The sequence below is a fragment of the Manis pentadactyla genome, chromosome 2, assembly GCF_030020395.1.
Source record: "Manis pentadactyla isolate mManPen7 chromosome 2, mManPen7.hap1, whole genome shotgun sequence".
NCBI lineage: Eukaryota > Metazoa > Chordata > Mammalia > Pholidota > Manidae > Manis > Manis pentadactyla.
In genome coordinates, this window is record NC_080020.1 from 154,875,007 (window position 1) to 154,902,337 (window position 27,331).

The 27,331-nt window shown below is 47.7% G+C and overlaps 1 protein-coding gene across 1 annotated transcript in view; it reads left to right on the plus strand.

Annotated features, from left to right (window-relative positions):
- Nucleotides 1–2,265: 2,265 nt before the first annotated feature.
- Nucleotides 2,266–27,331, plus strand: part of FAM178B (family with sequence similarity 178 member B) — an 80,967-nt gene continuing 55,901 nt past the window's right edge. The window contains 4 exon segments of the mRNA XM_036888404.2: nt 2,266–2,506; nt 10,248–10,512; nt 16,536–16,641; nt 19,298–19,382. Coding sequence (XP_036744299.2) covers nt 2,266–2,506; nt 10,248–10,512; nt 16,536–16,641; nt 19,298–19,382 — 697 coding nt within the window.

A 27,331-nucleotide genomic window follows, 5' to 3' on the forward strand; every position in this document is an offset into this window, starting at 1 on the left:
TTGCATGCCTTGTAATTTTTGTTGAAAATTGGGAATTCTGAAAATTACAATGCAGTAAATCTGGAAATAAGATTCCCACCCTTCACCAGAGTTGGGGGTATTGGTACTTGTTTGTTTGTTTAGTGACTTTTCTAAACTATTTTGTAAAAACTATTCTTTTGTTGTGTGTGGTCGCTGAAGTTGCTGTTCCTTTAGCTTAGTACTCAACTGGTGATTTGATAGAGTTCCTCAGATGACTAAAGCCAAACAAGAACAACAGTAGTAAAACTCTCCCAGTCTTTGCAGTGGGCTCTGTGTCGGAGCGCTCCTTCAGCACTTAGCCAGGTCTTTGGCAACTCTGCGTTAGCCTTCACTTCCCAGTTCTGTGGAATCTAATCATGAGCCAGAGGTGAAAGCTCACGGGTCTTCTCAGGTCTTCCCTCAGTATGTGTCAGCCTGTGGTATGCATGTGGCCTTCTAGACTCTGGCTTATGTGGGAGCTTTTCAAAACCTTTATTCCTTTATGTATCTCCTTCCTCACACTCTTCTTTTTCAGGCTGTCCAGTCTTCCTCCTGCTTGACCCAGGTGTCTGTGGCTAATAGATTTGCCTTAAATACTTTCATAAAATACTACCAGGAGGCCACTCAAGTCCTGATAAATTTTCAAGAGGGGTAAAACAGAGGCAAGACCCAGCGAAGATCCCTCAGGAAGCCATGAGACAGGTCAAAACACACAACCACAATTCTTGAGAACAAAGTTTGTATTGCCCCCTCTGGTATCAGCAAACCGCACAGCGACGAAATCCCTGTGGCTGCTTCTGAGCTGGAAGTGGGTGATAGGCAGGTAAATAAAAAACCCAGACCATAATCTTACTGAAATTTAGCAGCTTCTTTCTTCATTAAGCATTTCCCTGATAGTGGTTTTTTATTATTCTAGAGTTCTGTTCAGTGTTGGTTCTGACAGGTTTTGCCAGCTTAATTATTGCTTTTGAGGAGGGACAGAGTTCTGGGGTTTCTTGCTCCCAGGTATGGACATTTTTGCAGTTATTTTTATAGTGATAGGTTGCTCTCTAAGAAGAATAAAACATTTTACAGTGCTAACAACAGGCATTTCTTCATAGTCACATCAACACTGTTACACATTTAAAAATTTTTTATTATTTCATTGTTGAAGAATACTTCACAATCCAGTAGATTTGAATTTCTTTAATTGTTGTTGAGTTTGAACTCTTGTTGAGTTAGTATTTGTATATTTTGTAAAGTATTGTTTCCTTGAACATTAGCTCATTCAGATATTAGCCTTTCATTTGCATTTCCGTTTATCTGACCCTGGGCCTGATATGATGAGAGATGTTTTTATAGGGGGTATGGTCTATCTTAGCTGAAGACAGCAGCTTCTAACACTGAAGGAGGCTAATTGGACCAGGATGGGGTTTCTTTAAATCATTCATGCATTCAACATAAATGCACCAAGCCCTACTGAGTGCCAGGTCTGTGCTGGTGCAGGGAAAATGGCAGGGACCAGACAGCTCTGCCTTGCCCATTGTGATCAGACAGCCTTACGGGGTGCCACCAAGCAAGCAAGATGTGCAGGACATCATCTCAAAACACAACTTTTCCATTGAGCTGTGCTAGTTTTTTAAAAAATGTTGATGTCTTTACATTTTCCCTCACATTCTTGAAATAGAGGTCAGATCAAGCCCTTAGCAACTTGATCTTCACGATACATGTATTTGGTTCTTGGGGTGGAGCTGGATGGGGAGTTCTCTCCCAGGCACCAGTGGACCCAGGCCCTCTCCTCTAGGCAGTCTAGAGCTGCAGAGCATTTAGCTGCTTCTGGAGGCTCCCCTCATCTGACAGGCGGTTCATTTCAGGGCAAAACATCCAGCAGCTTGCAGATGGCCAGACCCCAGCAGGTGGCGTTAGCCCTTCCAGAGAGAGAAGGTAGGTATCTCTCACCTGGCAGGTAGGGCCTTTCTGAGATTTGGAGCCACGGGGGAGTGGAAAACCCATAGTTGAGGGACTTCCTTGCATCCTGCCCACACCAATCCTGAGTTGCACCTCTCCTCATCCAGTAGGGTACAGTGGCTGGGATGGCAGCAGTCAGGTGGGGCCACTACTTATTCTTTCCCATCCCCAGGGGCCCAGGCAGCTGCTGACATGCCCATCCTCTTGCCTAGCCTGAAGGGCAGTTGCTTAAACCATCCTCTGCACCAGGGGCTCCCCCACCTCACCCAGTGCCTACGCAACCCCACCTCAGCTCCCAGATGGTCCAAGAAGCCCAGGATGCAAGCAGTTGGGAATATGTTCCCCACCGACTGGAGCCCACCACCTGTGGAGTTCCTGAACATGGGGTCACCACAGGCCAGCAGGATGGCCCCGGCCCAGGGGTGGATTGGCAGAGCAGGGCCTCAGGGGCTGAGGAGACTGGCCCCCCAGCTGCCCAAGGACTTAGAGCAGCAGCCCCAGGACTCAGAACCCAAGAGGGGCCTGGCCTCCCTGGAGGAGCCTTTCTGGAACACACCAGGCCCGACCTAGGAGGCTGCAGCTCCAGTGGATGGCTGCACCTTGGTAAGCCGGTGGCCACCCTTTGGCCTCCTCTTCATACCACCCTCTTCGGCCATCTCTCCTCAGTCACCCCAAGGCCACCCCTTTTTGGCTCCTCCTCAGCTGTACCCCAACTGCCCTCAGGCCACCTCCCATGACTATCACTTCTCAGCCTCACCACCACCCCCCATGCTCCTCCAGCCTCTCTCCAGCCTTCAGGCCCTCCTGGCTGGGAAGTTGAACCCCCAAGCTGGGCCGTACCTCTTACTTTGTTTCTGTTCCTAACCTCTGCTAACAGAGGGCTTGGGGTGGTGCCAAATTTGACACCTCTCTCATGTGGGGCCCTTCAAGACTTTCACAACTAAGGCTGAGGCTGTGGCCGGGCAGCAAGGAAGGACCTCGGTGCTGGGGTCTGGGCTAGGTCAGGCACAAAGACTCAGGCTGACTGTGGTCCAGTGTGTCGGGATCCCTAGCGAAATGTTCAGTGATGAACATCAAGCTGGGAATAAACTCTTGTTGATAGATAGGTTGTGGGGGGCAGGGCATTTAAGGACCCATCAATCCAGGAAATTTACCCTAAGAATAGGGCTCAATTATTGGTAATAGCCCAAGATTGTCTATAACCTAAATGCCTACCACTAGGGAACTATGTTCTAGTCATACATCAGAATACCTTTACAATGTTTTTTAAAAAGATATCTCTGTAGTATTGTCATGGAATGGCCTTCAAGAGGGCCCAGTACAGGGCAGGCTGCAGTGTGCTGCTGTTAGTTTGAGGAAGACTCCGAGACGTGCTACTGTGTGCTTGCCTGTGCAGGAGCTGTCCCTGAAAGCATACTGCACCCCCGTGGCCACCTGTCGGAGGGAGCTGGAGGGCTGGGGGTGGAGTGAGGGGAGATGTTTTACTGTGTGGTGTTACACTTTCTGATTTCTTAATCATGTGAATGTACTGCTTATTCAGAAAAGTAAGCAAAGTAAGTAAAGGGCTTACTTCGAACAAATTCCTATTGGGAGGAAGCAGCCTACCCCCACCCTTCACAGTGTGACTCCTGGAGTGCCCTGTGTGATTAATAACAAGCTCATGGGACAGCAACCAGCTCAAGGGGGCCCCTCCGAGGCAGAGAGCCCTGTACCCCCACTACATACAGAGCCCCTGTCCCTGGTGCTGTTTCGCCTTGCCTCTGTTCATGCCAGTTTGGGAACTCTTGACTCCCATTCCAGTGTCCTGTTAGAGAGCCATGGGCAGATCAGGCAGCTGTGGCACTGAGGCATTCAGCCTGACTGTTGCCTTGTTGGTGCTGTGGGTAGATGTAGGGAGCCTAGCATTTCGTTGTCTGAGCAGCATTGGGTGCACTGTGCTCATTTTCCCAGAGCTCGTAGGCCATGGCCACTTTCTCCTTGGTGTTGCAGTGAGCTGCATCTCATGTAGAAGTTAGTTTCACGTCTGATCAGAATTGGAAGTCCTAAGGAGGTAGAGGTGTTGGAGACCCGGTGAAGTGGTTGGCGTTCACTGAGGGCCCATGTGGGTAGGACCCTACTCCACAGAGTAGGCTCCTCGCACTGTGCAGGACATAGGGCGAGCAAGGACTGGGGCCCCGGGACAGCGTGTTCCTGCTCTGGGGCAGACTTCCTGCTGGGGGCATGCTCTTTGGTGGAATGAGTGCAGGTTGCGCATGTGCTTCATTCTTCTTTGTCCTAAACCCTCTCCTGTTGGGTTTTGTTTTGGGCGTCCATATTCCCTTTGCAGGAGGCAATTGCAGGGAGGGGTGGTGCTGCTGAAGTCTAGTGCTTCAGTTCCTGCCTTGCCTCTCCCTCTGGGAAGAATGATGGCTCCCTCCTGTTTCCTAGAGTTCCCAGCTCTGTGTTCTTGCCCCCAGGAGGGAGTTACACCTGTGGGAGACGAATTCCTGTTCCTGGTCCTTTGTCCCTTCCTGGCCCTTTGGCCCGCCTGAGTCATCTCCCCCATCCATGCTGCTCCTCTCCACTCTTAGTGGTAGCCCCTGACTTTAGTTGTTTAATTCTTTTGCCTGGGTGTATTTCCTTCTAGTTAAGAGTTTCAGGTAGGGACCATGTGTATATATTTCCAGGGCACAGCACTGTGCTGTAAATACAGTAGATGGCCCCCCTTTTTCTTTCTTTCTTTTTTTTGTCTCAAGCAGTGCAACAGCCTTTATTGTTGCAGCAATACTGATGTGTCTGTCCGTTCCTGGTTGGCCCTTATCCCACCCTACCCCTTGGTCCTCTCCACTGTGGGACTTCAGAGAGTGGAGGCATAGAGTCCCTAAGCAGAGCTGGGACTGGTGAGTGTTTGGGGTCACCACAGCCCAAGGGCTCAACAGGGTCACAATACCTGAATCCTCTGCCCAGATGAGAGCTGGGCACATGGGTCTTAGATTCAGGATTCAACAGTGCCTCGATCTGGGTTCCAAGCTACGGTCTTGGTCCAGGGTTCAAGATCTGAGAAAACCTTGGTCCCAGGCCTCAGTTTTGGCTGAGCATAGGAAGTGGATGGGTCCCAGGCTGGGGTTGGGGAAAATGTCTCTGGGTCCAGAGTTTGAGGTAGGCCGTAGATGCTCTGTTCCCCAAGCCAGGAAAGTGAACAGTTGTGGGTAATCTGCATGCCTGCGCATTAGTGCACCTGGCATTTGGGTGCTTTTGTTCTGCACTGAGCCTTCTGCCAGGCACTGGACATATAGAGATGGTGGCGTAGCTCCTGCTCGCCTGGTGATTTAACGTAATGACTGTAGTATTTCCAATGCTGTGAAGTTGCTATGGAGGGGCCCAGAATAGTGGCGCTTAATTTAACCTGGGGGTCAGAAGGGGCACCCTAGAGATGTCCTTATCCTTGAAACTTGAGGGATGGCGTGGGCAACCACACATGTAAAGGTGTGTGGGAAAGACATTCTGGTGTTTGGCTAAGAATGAAATTTTCAGTGCTGGGGAAGTGAGAATTGGAGTGGATAGCTGGTGTGAACCAGTGAATCATGTGGGGCCTCATGAACACAAGGTCCAGTCGTGGGAAAATTTTAAGCAGGTAGTGGCTGTGTGCATTTAAGAGAAATGGCTTAGGGAACAGGGTAGAGCCTAGGAATGGGGGAGGCTCCTGTATTATGGAGAAGGGATGGAAAGGGCAGGATAGGAAAGTAGGTAGTGGTGATGAGATGCGTTCCCTGGAGGAGGATGAGGAGCTCCTGATCAATGTGCTGACCTGTGTGGCTGGGATGCTAGGTCCTGTGTGGAGAACTCAGAATTAGACATGTATTAGAGGGGCTCAGGCACATTGAGCTGAAAATCATCCTGAAGTCAAGATGGAGGCCTGGTTTGGAGATGACATCTTTTGGAACTGAAGACCCGTGAGGAAAGCCAGGGCGAGCCCCTGGAGGGCAGGGCAAGGGCTGGGGAGGCTCCCAAGGCTCCCTCAACAGCCTGAGGGAACAACAGAGAAGGCCTCTGTGCAAGGAGACAAGGGCAGCACTGCCCTCTGGTCCCTCATTCCTAGGCTCTACCCTGTTCCCCATGTCTCTGCAGCCCAGCAGGGGTGCTGGATGGCTGGCACAGCGCTGTTGCCGGCTCTCGTCTTCCTGCAGGGAGCAGGCCCTGTAGCGGGAGTGAGAGAAGCTGCTTCTGCAGGACTGTCCCAGCCCTGACTCCCTGGATCTCAGCGAAGATGGAGTGCCTCTCACACCAGAGCACAGGTAGGCAGAGTGGGCACAGGTTGTGGGTAGGGACCTGTCCCCTTGGGGTGGAGTCTCTGCACCTGCCTCTTAAGTGCTGACCAGCTTTCAGTTTTGGACAGAGTTTCAGCCAGCAATTTGTGTCCATTTATGAGTTTTCAAGCTGCCTCCTTCTCTTAAACCCATATTCATTCATTATCTCCAGAAATACTTGATCACCTATGGATCTTTGAGCACACACAGATGTAAAACATGGCCTGCTCTACCCCAACTGTCAACCCAGATAAATAGAATCAGATGTCTTGGGAAAATAACTACACAAAATCACAGTGTAAATGAAAACTGCTTCTGAAGGGGAAAATAATGGCCACATGACATCTTTAATCTTCCCTGCCTGGGGAAACAAAGGTAACTTTTGTCAGTGTTGTCATCTGGGCAGGGGTCCATGGGCCCTGATTTAACTGGCCATTGACTGGAGGGAGGGCTGGACTCATCTGTACAATGCTGTCTTAACGATGCAATTGAAATCCGTCTTCAGGGGACCTGTTACCTGCCTATCCGTCCCTCTGTCTGTCCATCCAGCAAACGCGTATGAATGCCAACTTTGTGGCAGGCTCTGTGACAGACTCTGGGACAGCAGTATCTCTGCCCTCTTGCTGCCTGCTTTCAAGTCAGGGAGAATGACCTGAACACGACCAGTCGGAAGATGTGACTCTGCCTAGTGGGAAGAAGACAGGAGGGGCCTATGGAGTGTGGGAGGTTGTGAGATTTTGGATGAGGGGTCAGGGAAGGCCTCGGTGAGCAGTTGACTTTTTAGCAGAGCCTCAAAGAAGGAGGGAGGCAGCTCTAGGCGATCCTGCAGTGGGGGCACACCAGGTGTGCTGTGGGAGAGTGAGGGGGCAGGTGGGGGAGGAGGGCAGGGAGGCTAAGGGAGGGCTCGGGGCCAGAGCTTTTCCTCTGTTTGAGCTGGCCACCATCCATCTGAACAGGATCCTCCGCACCGTGTCAGAGATAGGCTGGAGGGTTGCGGGGGTGCGGTGGAAGAAAGGAGATCGGGGTAACGGGGAGGCCACGGCAGTAATCCTGGACAAGTGAGGGTGGGGTGGGGGGCAGGAGGCAAATTCCGGATATATGTTCAGGGCATAGCTGACAGGACTTGATAATGAGCTAGATGGAAGGTGAAAGAGAACTCAAGGAGACCCAAGGATCTGGGCCTGAGCAACCGGGCCAGGGGAGTTGTCTTTAATGAAACTGGGAAAGACTTTGTGACCTGGGCTAGAACGTGTGGGGGCAGGTGCAAGATCAAAGAGCTCATTTGACAGTGTACAAGCCGCCCCCATTGATCCCACCCCTGGGATCTTCTCTGGACTAGATTAGGAATCAGCAAGCTTCCTGTAAAGTTTGTAAGTAGTAAGTATATTATATTAGGCTTTGAGGGCCATACTGTTGCAAACACTCAGCTCTGCTGTTGTGACGGGGAAGCTCCCATAGATGGCACATAAATGAGCAGTCATGCCTATGTTGCAATATAACCTTGTTTACGGAAACCGGTAGGAGTTGGCTGCAGACTGTAGTTTGCTGATCCCAAGCCTAGATTAGGAGCACCTGCCTCTTAACTGGTACCAGTTTTCCCTGTGGAAATCTGTGAATGTTCATATTGGAACAGACATTCCAGGTAGGCAGAGAGCTACTCACACTGCCCAGAGACGCAGGGCAAGGGTGACTGCGAGTCCCATGGTGATTCCCGGAAGATGTGGTGGAATGTGAAGACTGAAATCGGTGGGCTTAGGCTAAGGCCTCCCTGGACAAGAGTATCTTGGTGGTATCACAAGTGATAAAAGGCATTTTCTGTTGCAGCTGGGACTTGTAGATTTGGTTTCTAGGTTCCCTACTCACAAGGTAGATAGCCTTGGAATTAACCTTTTAAGGCCTTTTAAAAAAATCTCTGCTGTAAGAATAGTTATTATAGCTTTTTACCTTTCTACTGAGTGCATCCAGGATTCTAGAAGTCATTGCTTGGATGTGCTGAAATTCTCCAGAGAAGAGTTATCTGGGCGACTGGCTTAAGCCAGAAGGTGTTGCAGACTTTGAAATCACTGATAATTTTCTGGCCACATGACGTTTTGAAGTGGTACTTTGAGAAAGCCTTTTTGACAACAGCTGCTTTGAGATGGTTGTTTTGATGTGGGATCATTTTGATGGGACAGTTCAACTTTCTGCTTCAAAGAAAATTACTCACTGATATTCAAAACCAGTAGCCCCTTCATCCCTGAATGGGGCTAGGGGGACCAAAGAGGGATGTGGGTCTGGAAGGGGTGCGGCTGGAGCTGGGGGCTCGCCACCCTCTGTAAGGCAAGTGTCCTGTGACCAGGAGTCGCATGACTGCCACAGTTGCCCATCGCAGAAAGGAGCCCTGAATACTCAGAGCAGAGCATCCACTCATGCTCTAAAGATTGGCCTGCATCTTGAATGCATGCCGTCCTGTGTTCTCTATTTCTTAAAGTTGAAAGACCTTATGTGTGTGCTGGGGCAGGGGAGGGGAGGATGTTTAAACCACAACATCATCCTTTATCCTTATTTTGGGCTGCACAGGAAATCCTCAATTAGACGAGTGAGAGTCATCTCAGCTCTCAGTAATGCACATGCATTATATTTAATATCACACAAGTCCCTTTGTGCGATGGTTTGAGGGACAGGGCTAAGATCCTTTTACGGATAAGCCTGGTCCTTCAAGACTTCCAATGATTTGTACATTTGTTAAATTATAAAAGCAACTAAAAAGCCATTGCTATTCAGAAACTTAAAGAAATTAACAAAACAGAAAATTGTTTAACCATCTGTGTGGTGGTTTGCTGAGGCTGCTTCCCAAAGACTGCAGGATCAGAGCCTCTCTGGTTTTCCAGGGTCATTACCATCATCCGATGTACCGTGTTGTCCTCAGGATGATTCCGTGATGTGTGTTGGTGCCTTACATTAGGTCCCTTGGCCAGAAAGTGGGGCAGGTTTCATCTGGCCAGCAGTGGGCTACCTGCTTGTGTCCCAGGTCCTAACGGGGGCCCCCAGTGCTGTTTCCCCTCCTAGTTCACTGTTTCAGGGCCTGGCTGGAACCGGGTAGGGTTGTCCTCTGGTGTGAGGAGGGTATGTGTTGCCCCATCTTGTTTCATTTCATTATTAAGTGAGTGTCATGTCACCGCAAAGTCAAGCAGCACACAGGGGTATGAAGTGAGCAGGAATGTCTCCTCTTCCTTCCCCATTGCCCAAATCCTGTGTCCCAGGAATGACCCTGCATCAAAATTGGGTGTGTTTGATGTGTGGGTTATTACTTGTGTCTAAGAAAGTATGTGTTCATGTGTGTGTGTGCACACACACACGCACTTGCTATTCTGCAACTTCCTGTTTTCACCCACCAGTGTACTGTGTTCATTCTAGTCCTTCAGGGTGCAGAGATTTACCTCACTCTGAGGAATCATCTTAACTTACCCCCTTTCCCCTATTCCTGCTTAAGTGGGCCAGTGAGTCCTGACAGTTCTGCCCTCCCCACCTTGATACAGTTTCAGCATACCCCCTCTTCTCTGTTCTTTCCCTGTCTATGGGGCCCAGCTCTGACTAAGTCAGACTCCCAGGACTGGGGAGTCCTCCCGGTCCCAGGAGCTTCAGGACTGATGCCCAGAGGAAGAGTGGAGGCTCCTTTGTGGCACAGATGTCTTCCCTGACCTGGCTGCTCCTGGCATCTCTCCTCTGCCCCAGCCGTGTAGGCAGCTCTGTGGCCAGTCCACTTGCTGAAGGGTATTGCAGTGATTTGTTTACACTTCTCCTGGGCCTGCCAGGGCAGCACACGCCTGACTCATCCTTTAGCACCTGGCACCCATACCTCGTGGGCACTCAGTGAAAGTCTGAGCTGAACAGAGCTGACGGGGGTGGGGCGGTTGGGCTTGGGACCAGGACTTCTGGTTCAGGGACTGAGGCCTTAAGGGAGGGGGGCGGTGTACGACAGGAAGGGGATGGGCTCCCTGGTCTGCATCTTGTGGGCTCTTCCTCTGTCAGCAGGTGGCGCTGTCCCCTCTGGTGTCCCCATCAGGCCATGGCTGCAGGGTGCCTTCTTCCAGGCTGCCAACCAGGTGCGCCCGCTGATGCGTGACTCTCCTGCCTCTTGCTTTGCCAGGACGCTGGTGGAGTGCTTCGTGTCACCACGGGCCCTCCCAGCAGTGCATCCAGGCGAGACTGTGTTTCTACCCAGGCGTCACCCCCTGCCTTGCATCCCGGATTGTTCACACCTGAAGCCACAGTGTGACCTGGAAGAGCTGTTCTTCAGGTCAATGTTGGCAGTATGGCCAGACCCCTTTCATCATGCAGCCCAGGAATAAGGACCAGCCCCACTGAGGAAATCCAATCTGTGTTTTGGCCAATTCGAATGTGGCAACTTTTATGGATATAGATGAAATAGCACACATCTACTTACATTTAATGTACTAATTGAGACTTCACGTACTTCTGAAAATCCTACATCAGAGCATATGTTATATCATGTATTCGCTCCCCTACACCCCACTTCATGGAACTTCTTTAGTCAGACTCATACATGCCTTTGGGGTTATGCCTCCCCCAGCACTGGAGCCACTTCCTGGGCCATTCGGCAGCTTTCCAGAGCATGTCATCCTCACTGCCACCTGATTGTTGGCAACACTGCCTTCTGCAGGCTGTATGATACTCACTCTGAAAAGGATGCCTCTAGCCACCCACAAGCAACGTTGTGTGACATCAGGACAGTAGCCTTGTTCTTCTCTGTGGAAGTAAATTCATGATTGTTATCACATAACTAATTTTTTAAAATTTTAAAGGGGATTTTTTAAAACTTTACCACAGTAACATCCAATACTTGTAATTGTGAGTTTGTATATCGAAGACTAGGAGGGAAAGCTCATAGGATTCAGTGCTGTGGCCTTCGCCAGGTGCCCACCCAGGTGGGTGACCTGCTGGGCCTTGGCTCCTGGGCTGGAGGAGCGACCCCCTGACCCACCCCCGCTTGGGAGGAGCAGAGGTGGGGTGCTTCTCTGGCCTCTTGAAAGCAGGCATCTGGTTCTCTTTTCCAGCTATTCAGGGCTTTCTCATGTCTATTTCATTAATTCTGAATCCACCTTATTTTATAATAGAAAGATAACATTTTGATATGTTTCCTTTAAAGCCATTTATCATGGAAACATTGAGCACACATAAAAGCAGAACGGTGTGATGTTCCTCCATGTGCTCATCACCCAGTTTCATCAATTCTCAACTCAAAGTCAATCTGTTTTGTCTCTACCTTTGCCCACTAACACTATTCCCTCAGGATTATTTTTAAGCAAATCCAAGATGCATGTAATTTAATCTGTAAGTACTTCAGTTTGTGTCTCTGATGGAACTCTAGGTATGATTTAAATACTATATTACACCTAAAAACTATAGTTTCTTCACATCAGTGTTCAGATTTCCTTATCTTATGTTTTTTATACGTTGTTCAAATCAGGATCTAAACAAGACCCAAACATTGCAGTTAGACCATGTAATGTTAATGACAATGAAATGTGAAAAAATGGTGAAATAATATTGTATGGCATTGATGCCTCAACATGTTTAATCATTTTGCTCATTTTACTTGACATTATGTTATTTCCCTGCTATAAGAATGTGGTAAAGAATATCTTTATACATAAATATTTGTCCAGAGGTCTGAAATATATCCCTGGATGTGACGTGAGGTGATTGGTTCTGAGCGTATGAATATTGGTAAATGTTCACATTGCCAAATTGAAAAGGTTCTAATAAAGAGATGATGAAAAGGGGGAAAAAAGGAATGAAGAGAAAAGAAGAAAGATAAGAGAGCTGGAGAAAGGACAAGGATAAAGAATGGGCTGGGCAGGCCTGGGACGGAGAGGAGAGAACAGGAAGGCGTCTTCCGGAGCTGCCTCAGCAGTGGCTTATGCGACAGTAGGTTTTCTCTGTCTAGGACTGGACGGCTGGCAGGAAGTGCTTGACAGATGAGATGGCCCGTGGAGCAGTGACCTGGGATCAGAGCAGCCCTGCCAAGTGGAGCAGGTGGCTGGCCAGCTTTCCTGGTGTGAGGAATTCAGACCCTCCTCCCTCCAGTATGCTAATGAAGCACAGAGGGGATGGCCTTGCCAGCCCCTCAGATCAAGGGGCTTTCTGGAGGAATGCCCACCACCTTACCATCAGATCAGGGGACCCTCACTATGCAGTGGATAAGGGCCACTTCCTGAAGGTCACTGTTTAGCCTTGGGGTCTTTTATTTCCTGTTTGTGCCAAGGACTTTGGGTCTAGACATAAGAGTGGGAAATACTAGTTGTTCAATAATTGTCTGTTGTGTTCAGCTGGAAACATGAAAATTGAGGAGGAATGAAAGGTTACTTGATCTCTAAAAAAACAGTATGGTTCAAGCAAGTATGGTTCTTGCTGTACAAAAAGTTAAGACGTATGTGAGTTTATGGGTAACTTTTATTTTCCTAATTATACTGTTTTCTAAAACTTTCTATAGTGAACATGTCTCATTATTCACTAGAGGTTTTAGAAAAATTTTGAATGGAATTTTAAAAAATCTCTTCTTGAAAGAGACTCACTTCTTACCTTTCTGTGAAAGAGATACTACCTTTCTTCCCACTGTACCAAGTGGAAAATCTTGGCACAGATTAAGCAATTGGTTTGTCTCAGATTGCAGAGCCAGAGCGGGTGGCCTTGTGTCAGAGGCCTTGTCCTCCTGGATTGGACCTACACGAATTTATGTGCAAGAACACAGCCCCCTGGAACACACAGCTGTGGGATTGCAGCTGGCCTGGCCATCCTTTCTCATTCATCACCCGGCTGGGTGTGTGACCTCAGGTTCCCTGGGACCAGAGTCACATGCCTTCATCACAGAAGTTGATACCAGGGGCTGAACTCTTTCCTCCTCCCTTGACAACACTTCAAAAAGAAATCTGATTCCCATCCCCTGTGGAAAAGCTTCAGGACCAATGCCCACAGGCAGCTCAAAGGCAGGAGCAAGCTGCCTGAGAAGGGTGGGGATTGCCTGCCAAATTACTCGTGGGCTTTCTGGGCTCCCACAGTGCATGAGAGAGGGTCAGGGTCCGTTTGTCCTCTGGGTGCATCTGCCACTATTCCTGTGAGGTGTTCGCGGGGTATTCTCAGGAAGCCAGGTGGCTGGCTGGGGCCCTCCTCCGTGAACACCCCAGCGGGCAGGACAGAGCGGTGGGTCTGAGCTGCCTTGACGTGAACGGCTCGTGTGCACCAGATCTCCCCGAGGCCTACAGCCCCAGCTCTTGTTCTGCTAAGGCCTCCTCCTCTTCCTGGCCTGCTGAGGTGGAAGCCTGGGTGAAGTAAACCCAGCAGTTACAGAGTATAGACAGAGCTGAGCAGCCCAGCTGGCTGCAGCTGCCCCCCATAATGAAGAGCTAGCAAAACCAGCCAGCTAGGTTGTTGCTGGGGTCTCTGGGTTTCTGGCTGGAGCAGTGCCCACAGGGAGGAAAGAAAAAGAAGAGCAGGAATGAAAGCTCTGACCGTTCTTCATTTCTGTCCTCCCTTTGCATTTTAAACTTTTTATTTGAGTGACTTGGCAGAGACACAGAAACTGATACTGTATAAGTAACTACACTTGGTGTTTATCCTTCTGCCATCACTTGGCATAAGTAACCTCGGCATTCCCAAGGCAATAAAGAGACTTTGCGCTTCGGGACTGCTGCCCATAAAACAGATGAGGACGTAGAAGAATCTTCCCTGGGGCATTATCCAGGACCGCACAGCCCAAGTGGAAGGTCAGTGCTCTGCCCAGAGGCCCAACATGCTGACCTATGCTGACCCCTGGTTTAGCGTGATTCCCCTCTCGCTGTTTTTCCCCCTTCCTTCCATGTGTTTCTGTGGTCCTCTGTCCTTGTCATGGTGGCTGGGGATTAGCAGTATTCTTGACTCTGAGTGTCCTGCTCTTGGGTGGGAGCCTCCTCACTGGGATCCTCAGGTTTGACAGCTAGGGCTTCTTTCTCAACCAGGCCTGCATGGCATCTGCTGCAGAAGAGGCCCTGTCCTCCTCTTCCTGCTCCAGGGTCCTCTGACACTCTTAGGGTCACCTGTAGGCACCCCCTTAGGCCCAGCATCACCGGGTTGTAAATCTAACAGCAGTTGATTCTGTAACCCGAAGTTTTTGAGCTTTCCATGCACATACCTCCCACCCCCTTCCTTCTCCTCTCACCAGGTGCTGCCTGCAGACTGTCCCACAGATCAAGGCAGTGTCTGCATGCAAGGCTGGCCCTGCCCTTCCACTAAGTTAGAGGTGACTTGTGCCATTGGCCTTGAACAGCCAGAGTGCTTGTGGTCAGCAGAGGTGAAGCAGCACCACCCTTACACTGAACATGCACACTTGGCTTGTGACCCAGCCTGCAGAGGAGATTCCTTGCATCTCATCTAGCTCTAGGCACAGAATTCCTTAGAAGCCATTCACTTCAAAGCACCCCTGGACCATGCCCCTTCTGCCCATCTCTTGCTGCTGTTCTTACGGACAAAACCTAACTCAGCAGCAATGAACTTGAAGGCAAAGTGATCATTTTTCTGGCAGAAACTGCTGCAAGGCTGTAGCAGAAGGGAAATGTTGTAACTCTAGGGATGTCTTTCCCTCAAAGCAGCAGTTGGAAATGCGTTGATCTGAGCCAACAGGGACTTATACAATCAATTCTCCTACTGAGAAGCTGGTCAGGTGCCCCCCAACAGAATGCCAGAGCCGGAGTCTTGAATCCCCAGAGTACCATTCTCCTGGCCACATGGCTCCAGGCCAGGTCCTACCAATTTGTAAGGTCTTCCAGACAGTGTTTGCTTGGGTATTGTCTGCATTTGGGGTGTGCTTGAATCATGCATGCATCATGGGGTCAGTTCATGAAAGTGTTGGGGTGACTAAGCACATGGAGCAGAGTGGAGTGTGCCAGCAGCCCTGGGGTGCACACGTGTTTGTATATACAAATAAAGGTCTATTTTAGAATTGTTAGCTTCACAGACACAGGAACAAAGCCACATTCTCCTCTGAACTTAAATGATTTGGAAAATATATACAATTTGTAAATTGCCTGGACATAGTCAAGGAGACAGCAGCTTGGCTCAGAGGAGAATCTATGTTTTGGAGCCTTCTGTTCCTGGCAGATTAAAATATGTCTTTTTAAAAAGGAGAAGAGGAGGGTTGGGCTGACCAAGGAAATGTCTATCTAGAGTCATGGCTTTAAATGTTATCTGAAATGTTGTTTGCACAAATTTGTCAATTAAAAAGACCAAACATGAAATTACTTTTTAATTTCCTGGAATCCATATTAATTGCTTTTAGGACATTATCTAGAAAAAGAAAGCAAAGGAGCATTCACAAAATGCAGAGAGAGTAGAAAACCCTACACTAAACCCAGCCTCCCAGCATGACCAGGAGTCCAGGGAGGGTGATGAGTCCAGCCAGCCCCTCTGAGATGACTTCTGGAGTACCTTCCACCAGGGGTCCTAAAACTGCCAGAAGTATCAACTCATTGGTTCATAGGCACGTGGGATCCTGTTGGTCCAGATGATCTGCCAGGCAGCAGTGTGCCCCAGGCATGGCTCCTCTCCACACCAGCATTCTGACTGTGAGAGCGCCTACCAGAAGGGAGAGGCCCCAGAGGACCCCACAGTGGAAGGAAACGCAGGGTATGGCCACGGGCACGAGGGCCTAAGCTCCATTCCCCTTGACTCTGCAACAGTTGCTGCTCACATAGCTTCTGAGGAATCTTCTGTGGCACCCTTGTTATTTCCTTCCCAGAATTTCCCCATTTTGGGCCCCTTTTGTTATTTTCCCATCTTCTCAGGTGTCCCCTTTGTTTCGGAAAAACACAGGCCTGGGGCAGAAATGCTCTGTGTAACCAGAGCCTGGATGTGGGCCCCACATGCCACCCCAGTAATTCAGCCTGCTGGCTGCAGCCCGGAGCCTTTGACTGGGAGGTGTGACTCCTGGGCTCTCACCTCGCCTCCACACAGATCTTTTTGCAATCTTGGTTTACTACCTGTTTTCCCCCTCCCTCAACTGGAAAGGACAAATGTACCTTCCAGTCATGTGTTTAGATGGTGTGAGAGTGTATGATCCTGTTGGTGGCTGGGGTTGTCTTCCTTCCCACCACTCCTTGCATGGGGGCTGTGAGCACTTTTATCTGTAGCAATTGTGTACCGATGTGATCCTGGTGTCCCATGAGGCTGAAATATGAAAATCCCCCACGGTGAGACAGGCATGCTGCAGAAAGCTGCCAGGCCATGAGCCTGAGGGCCTCCCCTAACCTTGCCCCTCTGCCCCTGCAGCTCCTCGCTGGCCCAGCAGCTCTCCTTCCTGCGCAGTGGCCTCCAGAGCAACCTCTACCTGCGCACTGCCAACTGCCCCGTGCCTGTGCTGCAGTGGCTCTTCCAGGTGAGCACCGCACACCTGCCGCTAGATGGTGGGAACGTTCCTGCTGCTTCGTCTGTCCTCTGCTGGCAGGTGGGGCTGTGGGCACCTACCTTCTTCTGGCCTTGGGTGCTGCTGAGTTTGTCCTCTCTGAGGCAAGAGGAGGGAGGAGGCCTATGATGACAGAGTCAGGGAGGCGCTGGGAGCAGACTAGTCGCTCTGCACCCCGCAGAGTGCGCGCCTCAAAGGGTATTTCCTGTGCCACCAGAAGTCCTCCCTGTGGTTCCGTCTGTGCTGCTCAGCAGCTGCTGCTATGGTGTCCACCCTTACCCCTCTGAGGCTGGGTCCTGCCCTGGCCTCACGCAGCCCTACAGTGCGCCTGGAGGGTGAGGGCCTCCCGAATTCAGAGCCACCGGTGCTTGAGCATTTGAGCATTTGTTCCCCTCTGTGGGGTTGTAGGTCAGCTGGAAAAGCCTAGAACAGCTGTTCTGTCTCCCTCTTTCTTCCCTTAGAGTTGCTGGAGCAATATTTTGCCCTGGGGAGATATGCATTCTGCCCCAGGCTTGAAACCTTTGCACTGAGAAAGAGAGAAGCCAGCAGGGATGGTCCAGAAACCAGCTGCTGTGATTTGAATGCAAGGCATGAGGATGCCGGCCTTGGCCCCCACCCAGCACTGTCCCTGCCTGGGGATGGGCAGGTCACAAGTCCCAGCTTGTCTCCTTCTTGCCAGTTGGATCCTGGACCTCAGCAATAAATTAGAGCCACCGAGCCGGGGTAGATTGTTCTAGGAACAACAGCCTGGGCTGACTGGCTGCCTTCCAGAAAGAGCCACCAGCCCTCTCTTCTTCCCAGGATCCTTTCCGTTGCCTTTCCCCTCCCCCAGGCCTGGAGGGAATGGCGGCTAGTAACTGGGAACAGTGTGGCCATTCTTCTTGGTCCTGTCAGTGCTGCTTCTCTTTGCTCCTTGTACAGTGTATGACACAACACAGTCAGGCACTGGGAGACACAAAGAGCCTGTCTGAGCTGTCACCCACAGAGGGTCCTTGTGTGCCCTGACACGGCCCTGGGAGGGGTGCCTTGTCCTGCCCCTTCTCCCACCTCTTACTGGACAGGCTGTACAACAGAGGACCCAGCCAGGAAGTGACTTCGGCTCTACCACTTACTACTGTGTGACCTTGGGAAAGTTATTTAAAAGCAGCTCTGTACCTGTTTCTTACTCTGTAAACTGGGTCTGTAGTCCCATGTGAAAATTAAATGAAGAGGTCCTGTGATCTGCTTGTCCCTGTGGTCCCCTTATGTTTCTGCCAGGGCCTGGGCATCATCTGGAAGGAATGAAGTTAGTGCAGAGGTTTTAGTTCTCCCTCTTCAGGAAGGAGAAACATAAGCTCCTCCTCACTCCACAACTGAAGTCAGGTCAGTGAAAGGGGTGCACTTGGCCTTGGGAGCCTTCTGGGTAAGACCCTGCCCAACATCTTTGTCTCTGGTGAGGAAGGAGGAACAGGGCAGCTGACATCTACCAAGCACAGTGACTCGTGGTCACACTACAGGCCTTAGCAGGATGGACGCTGATAACTTCACTCTTCAGGTTTTGGTTTTCTTGCCACTTGGAACATATTTTCCCACAGTGACAATAGCATTCATTCATCCATTTGCAGATGTCAGTTGAGGACCTGCTATATACTAAACTCCAGGGATAGAAAGATTTTAGAAAACATGTCCCAGGTAAATGCACAGAATGGCCATGGTGCTCAGCATAATCCATAGGGCTGCACTTGGAGAGGGCCCTTCCTCTAAGGTCAGTGCCCAGAGAGGGACTCAGCTCAGAGCCCCCCCACCAACACCACCCCACTCTTAGGGATGAGAGCCTTGGTCCAGAAGGAGGGTAGCCCAGAGTGTCCACCATACTGAGCTCTCAGCGCGCTTGGAAGGATGGTGTAATGCACAGTGTGGCCCGCGGTAGGCAGGAGCAGAACTGTTGACGCTGCCCCACCTCTAAGCATCATCATGTTTGTGTGTCCCCAGAGTGGATGGCACTGGTGGAAAGGGTGCTAGCCCATTGCTCATCTCCATGTCATACTCTTCACATTCCAAATCGCCAGTTTATGACCTTCAGACTCAAGGAGCATTCAGTCAGGATCCCAGTGAGTTTGAGTCACGTGGATGGCCTGCCCTCCGCCAAGTGGCTGGAGGGTCTGTACTCAGAACCAAAGACCTCCCAGATCAGTTGTCTCAGAGGACTGAGTGAAGGCATTGACCTGGAATGATGTGAGGGTCACTGAGAGGGGCCACCTTGTCACTGTGCAGCTGACTGTAGACAGTGCTTTTGAGTGCTTTCTTTCTCTTACACTGGCCCCTATCCTGGAGGGGCATGGCTGTGACCACAGGGGGTGAGGGGCAGAAGGACCAAGACTCCCATGCTGGGAGGTGGACAGGGTAGGAGATTTCTAGTCACATAGGCCTAGGATTGGATCCTGGTTTTGCTGCTTCCTAGCTGTGTGACCATGGGGAAGTTGCTTGACCCCTCTGAACTTGGGTTCCTATGAAATGGAAGTAATGACAATATCCTTTTACTGTGTAGACTGGTGAAGATTAAACAGGCCATATTTAATAAGGGAGTAGAAAGGTTTACAACTATTACTTCATAGAAATGACCCAGATAACCTGTTTTTTCTTCTCCTAGCTGCTGCCATGGCCTCCAGAAACTTCTTCAGGAGCCTTTGGTCTCCTGTGGGATCTCAGCATGGATGAGTTCTTCCATCATTCTGGTCAGTACTAGGGTGTGGGGTGGAGACTAGCACCCAGAAATCCCAAACTGGAGAGCCTGTATGGTGCACAGCTCTCAGCCCCTGAGGCCCGACATGCAGGGGAGGTGCTGGTGGGGACATTGCATCACCGGGATGTGCAGACATGAGGCCTTCTTTGGCTCTGGCTCCAGCATTAGTAGAAAGCTGAGCCAACAGGCTCCTTGGCACCTGGATCTGGCTTCAGGTCCATGTCACTGTGGCCAAATCCAGGCTGACCTCACAGACTTTTGGGATCCCAGAATAGCCTGGAAGGTGGGTTCTCTGGATTTAAGGGGACAGCTCACCTCTGAGTTCTTCCTTGAGGGGGTTCGAAGAGTATCTGCCTCAAATCAGGGAAGCTCCTTGGATTGGAGTTGCCATAAGGGAGGGCCCTGAAGCTGTCCCCCCACCAGCAGCCCTCCTTGGCTCACAGAGCATCAGCAGGGCGCCTAAGTTTGGTTTGGGCTGGAATGAGAGCAAGTCTGTACCTTGGTCCTACATTTAAGGGGTGCATTTAAGTTGTCTTTGTGCTTTAAGATTTCCAGAGTTTCACAGAAGCAATTAGATTTCCCTTTAGTGGCTGCTCCCTTCCTAAGCTGTCATCATTTGGTACCTGAACCAAGACACTTTGGCACCAAAAAATATCATATAACCAGTTGGATGTTGCTTACAGCAGACAGTGAGAGGGATTCATAGATGTCCAGATCCCACCTTTGCCCACCAGCTATAGTCTTCCCACCCTCCCACTAAATGCCAAAGCACAAGCCCCGAAGGCCGAGGTTACAGCCCCAGAATACTCCAATGAACTCCCCCACCCCATCCATTTGCATTTCTGCTTTTGTGCCTCATGAGCTGGGAGCCATTTGTCAAATTAAGCATTCCAGACTCCTCCCTGCCCATGCTTGGTCCACTCCTACTGAGGCCTCCTGAATAGCACTGTCTTGGCACCTTCCCCCTTTCTATAACCTCTGCCCCTGCAGCCATGGCTGCCCTTTCTTGAGCCCCTGAGGCCACCTCTGCGGCATGCCTGCCCTTTCGGGAACAGAGGCCTCCCTTGTCCCGCTCTTCTCCTCCGTGCAGTGGTATGTGTCTCCTCCCACAGAGGCAAAGGGGACATCCCACTCTTCTTGCCACATTGTCCCTGGTTTGCCCTCCATCAAGACGGGCCAGGAACTTGCTCCCGAGTTCCCAGTGAGTTCGACTTTGGCTCCCTCAACTTCAGAGCATTTCTCATGAGCCCAGCCTGGGGTTCTCTTTACCTCCTGTTGGCATAAAAACTGGCCTAGAAAATTCCATACCCAAGGTCAGGATCTTGACTGATAAGGAGTAAGTCAAAGGCCATGTCCACAAAAGAACTGAAAGCAGGACTTGAACAGATATTTGTACACCCATGTTTACAGCAGCATTACTTAAAATAGCCGAAAGGTGGAAGTAACCCACATGTCCACTGATGGATGACTTGATAAACAAAATATGATCTAAACCCACTGTATTATTCAGGCCTAAAAAGGAAGGAGATTCTGTCACATGCTATAACATGAAGAACCTTGAGGACATTATGCAAATGAAATAAGCCAGTCACAAAAAGACAAATACCCTATGATCCACTTATCTGAGGTACCTGGAGTGGTCGTATTCAGAGAGACAGAAAGTAGAATGGTGGTTGCCCAGGACCGGGGGGAAGAGAGAATGGAGAGTTATTGTTTAATGAAGAGTTTCAGTTTTATTGGATAATGCAAGTTCCAGAAATGGATAGTGGCTGCACAACAAAGTGAATATACTTAACACTACTGAATTGTACACTTAAAAATGGTTAAGATGGTAAATTTTATGTTACCATTTTTTACCATAATTTTAGAAAAGCCAAGTCCAGAGCCAAGAGTCAAGTGCCAGGAGAGAATCTACCAAAAATCCTGAAGTGAAAATCAGCCACTAGTTCAGGAAGCATTGGTAAGGTTAGCTTAGACCCAGGATTAATGCAAAAAGAAGTCATGATCTTCAGGATTTGTCAACAACTTGAGGTCCTTTGAGTGTCCTTGTCCCCTGTGGGGAGCACAGCCCTCTTGGACAGAACCTTAGGGCTGCCTTCCCCCCAGTATGAATCTGTGATTGTTTTCAAGTTGCTTGGTCTTTTTTGTGTGTAAACCTTGTGTCTGTGTAAATTTCCATCCTTTCCCAGAACTGTGAAGACTGACAGTTTTTCCAGACTATCCAGGAAGGGTCCTAACACATTTGCCTTTTATCTCAGTAAGCTTCCTGAGTAAGGGGAGTGCTGAGGCGGGCCCAGGGTCTTGGACAGGGCCTGGGACCCAGGCTTCAGAGTTAACTGCGATGGTGTGCTCTGGGGGACTGCGAGGGCTGAGCAGCCAAGAGTTCACCACAGTACTAGGGTATGGTGAGAATTATTTTCTTGGATTGATAGGCAGCACACGTCACCAATTAAAAACTCCTTGGTGAGCTTGAAGAATGGGATATTCTGGAACACTAACATTCTTCATTGCAGGGAATGCGTATGCATTTATTCAGCAAACACATTGAGTGCCTCAAGCACCTCGTTAGATGGCAAAGGGAAATACAGGGATGAATAAGGCATGGTACCTGCCCTCAGAAGGCTGATAGCAAAGGAAGAGGGGATGAAATGTGCAATTACAGTAGGAAATAGAAAGGAGGTACTGACCAAACTGTGGGAGTTCCAAGGAGAGGGAAATTACCTCTGGCTAGATGGGACTCAGGTGGGAGGAGGCAGGAATAGGGAAATGCTTTGTAGAAGAGGGGGCAGTTGATTCACCTCTCAAAAGATGGGTAGGGCAGGGATTGCAAACTAAGTTGCCTATGGGGACCAAGTGAGATCAGTGACTAGAGAGCTCCTGCTGTGTCCAAAGAAGTTTGCAGGTCTCCATTTTCAAAAGAAGCCATGTTTTAGTTAGGTTGTGCTTTGGCTATGTGTAACAAATAATTAAGAGAAGGTTATTCTCTCACATGACAAGAAACCCAGAGGTGGGCGGTCCCAGGGTATGTTCAGTAGATCTGCTGTGTCGGAGCTCTGACTTACCTTCTGTGTTTTCCTTCTCACTGCTTCCCTTCAGCATTGCAAAATGGCAGCCATAACTGTTCATCATGTTCTCATGAGAACAGTTTAAGGAGAAGGAGGATGAGGTCGTCATTTCTCATACTTTTTGCTCTTTTTATCAGGACATTCTTTCCTGATAATTTTTTAGTTTCATTAGACAGAACTGAGTCACAGGCTTTAGAGGACACTTGCCATGTGTTTGGCTGTCTGGTGCCCTGCAAACACCCTGGCCATGTATGAAAAGTTTTTGGCCTCTGGAATCCCACCCCTCTAGCATAGAAGCCAGGAGACTCACTTTTCCAGCCTCTTTTCAAATACTTGAATTTTTAGTTTTGGAATTTCCAATTAGTTGTTCATTGCTTTTTCTTCAGCAGTTTCTGTTTCCCTACTGGGGTTTCTTATTTGTTCATTCAGTTTGAGCATGTTTTCATTTACCATGTTGAGCATAGTTATAATAGCTGCTTAAAAGCCTTGTCTGTAGTTCTAACATCTACATGGAAAATTACGTGTAAAAGTGAACATTTATTTAGAATGAGTAAAGAAATCATACCAAATACTGGACCTTGGGAAGTTCAGGTCTCTTCCCCCTAGATCTTTTTAGGATGTTTTCTAGAAATGTTCCTGTAGATGTACCTGCTGATTGCAACCTGGCTTCCCTACCTAACCTAGAGCACTCACAGGGGGCCATGCAAGTGAGGGCCCTAGAGCTTAAGCTTCATTAGCCTGAAAGTCGGCTGGCTTCTGACATATAATAAAACTGTTTTCTACTCCTGTAGCCAGAGCCTGTTTCTGTTGCTTGTTGCTCAAATCTCTGACTTCTCCAATAACCCTAGACCAGTCCTTGCAAAGATAAGTGGGATGACATGGTTCATCCACTGGGGTGGACCTACCTTCCCTGAGGACACCAGAACAAAACCAGGGTTCCCTTAGCAGGGAAGATGGGGAGCATGGTGTGTGGATAGGTAGCCAGCAGAATTTTCCATAGCCAGAATATGGACATTTATGTGAAATCTCAAACAAAACTCCCCACTGTGAAACCATCTGCAGATTATATTTGACTGTAGATGGAATATAGCTCCAATGGTTTGCAGCCTTGGGGATAGGATTCAGGTGTGGAGAGTTGCAAAGGCAGCAGGGGGCAGTGGGAACACAGACAAGGAGGTGGGGAGAGTGGGGCTTCCTTAAGGGGGCAAAGTGGGAGATAAAACTGAGCATTTGGGGCCAGATCTTGGAGGACAGTGGGAGCCATTGCTGGTGCAGTGAATATTAATATTTGGCAAGACTGGGATAGTATTTTGTTTAGACATATAATTCACATACCATGTAATTCACCCTTTTAAACTGTATGCTTCAGTATGATTCACAGAATTGTCCAACAGTCACCACTAATTTCAGAACAGTTTCATCACCCCCAAAAAGAAACCTCATACCCATCAGCAGTCACTCCACACTCCCCCTTCCTCCCAGCCCCTGGCAACTCCTACTCTACCATCTGTCTTCATGGACTTGCTTATTCTGGACATTTCACATAAATAGAATGATACAGCATGTGACCTTTTGTGCCTGGCTTCTTTTACTTAGTATGAATAATGTTTTCAAGATTCATGTAAATTGTAGTACATGTTAGTACTTCATTCCTTTTTATAGCTGAGTGATATTCCATTGTATGGTTATACCACATTTTATCCATTGATCAGTTGATGGACACTTGGGTTGTTTCCACTTTTTGGCTATTGTGAATAATGCTACTATGAGCATTTGCACAGAAGTGTTTATGTGGACATATGTTTTCAGTTCTCTCAGGTATACTTAACAGTGGAATTGTTGGGTCATAGGATAACTCTGTGTATGCTTAACTTCCTGAAGGACCACTAAACTATTTTCTGAAGTGGCTGTATCATTTCACATTCCCATCAGCAAAAATTTTTCACATCCTTGCCAACATTTGTTATCATCCATCTCTTGATAGTAACCATACTAGTGGGTATGAAGTGTTAACTCATTGTAGTTTAGATATGCATTTCTCTAATGACTAAGGATGTTGAGCATCTGTTCATGTACTTATTGACCATCTGTATTTCTTCTTTGGGGAAATGTCAATTCAAATGCTTTGCCCATTTTGTGATTAGATTGTTTCTTTTTTTCTTTTTTTTTTTTGAGTTGCAGTTCTTTATGTATTCTGGATACTTGCCCCTTACCAGATAATGTGATATGCAAATATTTTCTCCCATTCTGTGAGTCATCTTTTCATTCTCTTGATAGGGGCCTTTGATACACAAAAGATTTTAATTTAGATAAAGTCTAATTTATCTTTTTTTTTCTAATTGTTTCCTGTGCTTTTGTTGTTAAGATACCATTGCCTAGTCCGAGGTCGTGAAGATTGTCCCTTACATTTCCTTCTAAGAGTTTTATAGTTTTAACTCTTGCATTTAAGTCTGTGATCCATTTAGAATTTATTTTTGTATGTGGTGTAAGATTGGGGAGTGGGGATGGGGGCTCTAGCTTTGTTCTTTTGCATGTATATATCCAGTTGTCCTAGTACCATTTGTTGAAAAGACTCTTCTTTCCTCATGGAGTTATCTTGGCACCTTTGTTGAAAATCAGTTGGCCAATAATGCATGAGTTTATTTCTGAACTCTCGATTCTATTACATTGATTTATGTCCTTATGCCAGCATCCCAAATTCTTGGTTACTGTAGCTTGTAGTAATTTTTGAAATTGGGAAGTGTGAATCCTCCAACTTACTCTTTAAAGTGTTGTGGCTATTCTGGGTCCCTTTTATTTGCATATAAATTTTAAGATTGGCCTTCAGTCTCTGCAAAAATGACAGCTTGAGTTTTGATAGTGATTGTGATGAATCTGTAGATAGCTTTGAGTGTTACTGCCGTCTTTATAATACTGAGTGTTCCAATCCATGCACATGGGAACATAGTTCCATATATTTAGATATTCTTTAATTTCTTGCAACAATGTTTTGTAGTTTTCAGGGTACAAGTCTTACACTTCTGTTTTCCTCATTTTCTTCCCAGATTGTTCCTTGTTAGTGTGTAGAACTACAACAGAGTTTTGTATATTGACCTTGTATCCTGCATCCTTGCTGAACTCGTTTACTAGCACTAATAGCTTTTTTTGACAGAATTTGGTTTTGAAAGCAAACATATTCTTGTGCAACTAATTGTTTGAAAGAAATGACCTCATGTTTCTTTAACAAACATGCTTTGACTGTGCCAGTGTAGGACCGGCCAGTAACCCAATGTCAATTATACTGAGTAGGCAGCAGTGCCTGGAGAAAAAAAGCTCCATTAGTGAGATAAAAACACATAAGAAAAGGAGTAAAAATGCGTAGGTTCTTTGCAGTTGACTTTCAAGAAAGTATTGTTCATTCTTACCTACACATTCCATTCCCAACGAGCTTCTATAATATTTGTGTAGGACGGAAAGGAATATAATAAAATGACCCTGGCCAGTACATTCTTTGGATATTTTTTAAGTGGATAAGAAATTTAGCTCTCTCTAAGAACAAGTAAGTTTCATTTTCACAAGCAGTGTTTTTGAACACTTTGTTCCTCCTCACTTGGTCACCATGCTTTTCTCTTTGTTCCCGGAGCTCTAGTGTCGTAAAATTGTCACCACAACCAAGATAATAATGTTCATTGCCTTCAAATTTTTCTTGTGCATCTTTATACTTAACTCACCTCTCCCTCCCCTTTTGTGTCTAGGAAACCATTGTGGTCTACTTTCTGTCACTACAGATCAGTTTGCATTTTTAAAATCTTACATAAATGAGATTTTGCAAAGAGTACTCTTTATTTTGTCTAGCTTTCACTCAGCATAATTATTTTTCAATTTTAACATGTATCCATGTCATTGTGTATATCAATAGTTTATTCTTTTTATAGCCGAGTAGTATTTCATTATATGGATATACTACAATTTGTTTATTCAGTCACCTTGTTGATGGACATTTCATTTTTTTTCAGTTTGGGGTCTATTAAAATTAAGTTGCTGTAAATATTCTTTTTTTTGTTGTTGTAAATATTCTTATACAAGTCTTTTCTGTGAACATCTGCTTTCTTTCTCCTTGGGGTAAATATCTACAAGCAGATAGGCTGGGTCATAAGGTAACTGTATGTTTAAGTTTTTAAGACATTGCCAAACTGTTTCCTAAAGTGGTTGTACCATTTCCTCTAGCAGTATAGGAGAGTTTCAGTTAGTCCACACCCTACCCACTTTTTTATTATTATTAAGGTATTATTGATATACACTCTTATAAAGATTTCACATGATAAAACAATGTGATTACTACCTTTACCCGTATTATCAAGTCCCCACCCACATCCCAATGCAGTCACTGTCCATCAGTGCAGCAAGATGCCACAAATCCACTATTTGCCTTCTCTGTGCTACACTGTTCTCCCCGTGATCCCCCACACCATGCGTGCTAAACATAATACCCGTCAATCCCCTTCTCCCTCCCTCCCCACCCGCCCTCCTGCACCCCTCCCCTTTGGTAACCACTAGTTCCTTCTTGGAGTCTCTGAGTCTGCTGCTATTTTGTTCCTTCAGTTTTGCTTCATTGTTATACTCCACAAATGAGCACAACCTACCCACTTTTATATTTTATTTATTATTTGGTATAGTTAGTCTTTTTTTGAAGATATGTAGTGGTTAATCATTGTAATTTTAATTTGCATTTCCTTAAAGACTGATGACCTTTGTGTTGGCTTATTTGCCATATGTGTATCTTGTTAGTTAAGTGTCTCTTTAGTTTTGCTGTCCACTTACTTATTGGGTTGTTTGTCTTCTTATTGAATTTTAAGAGTTCTTATATATACTACTTATAGTTCTTTGTCAGATACAT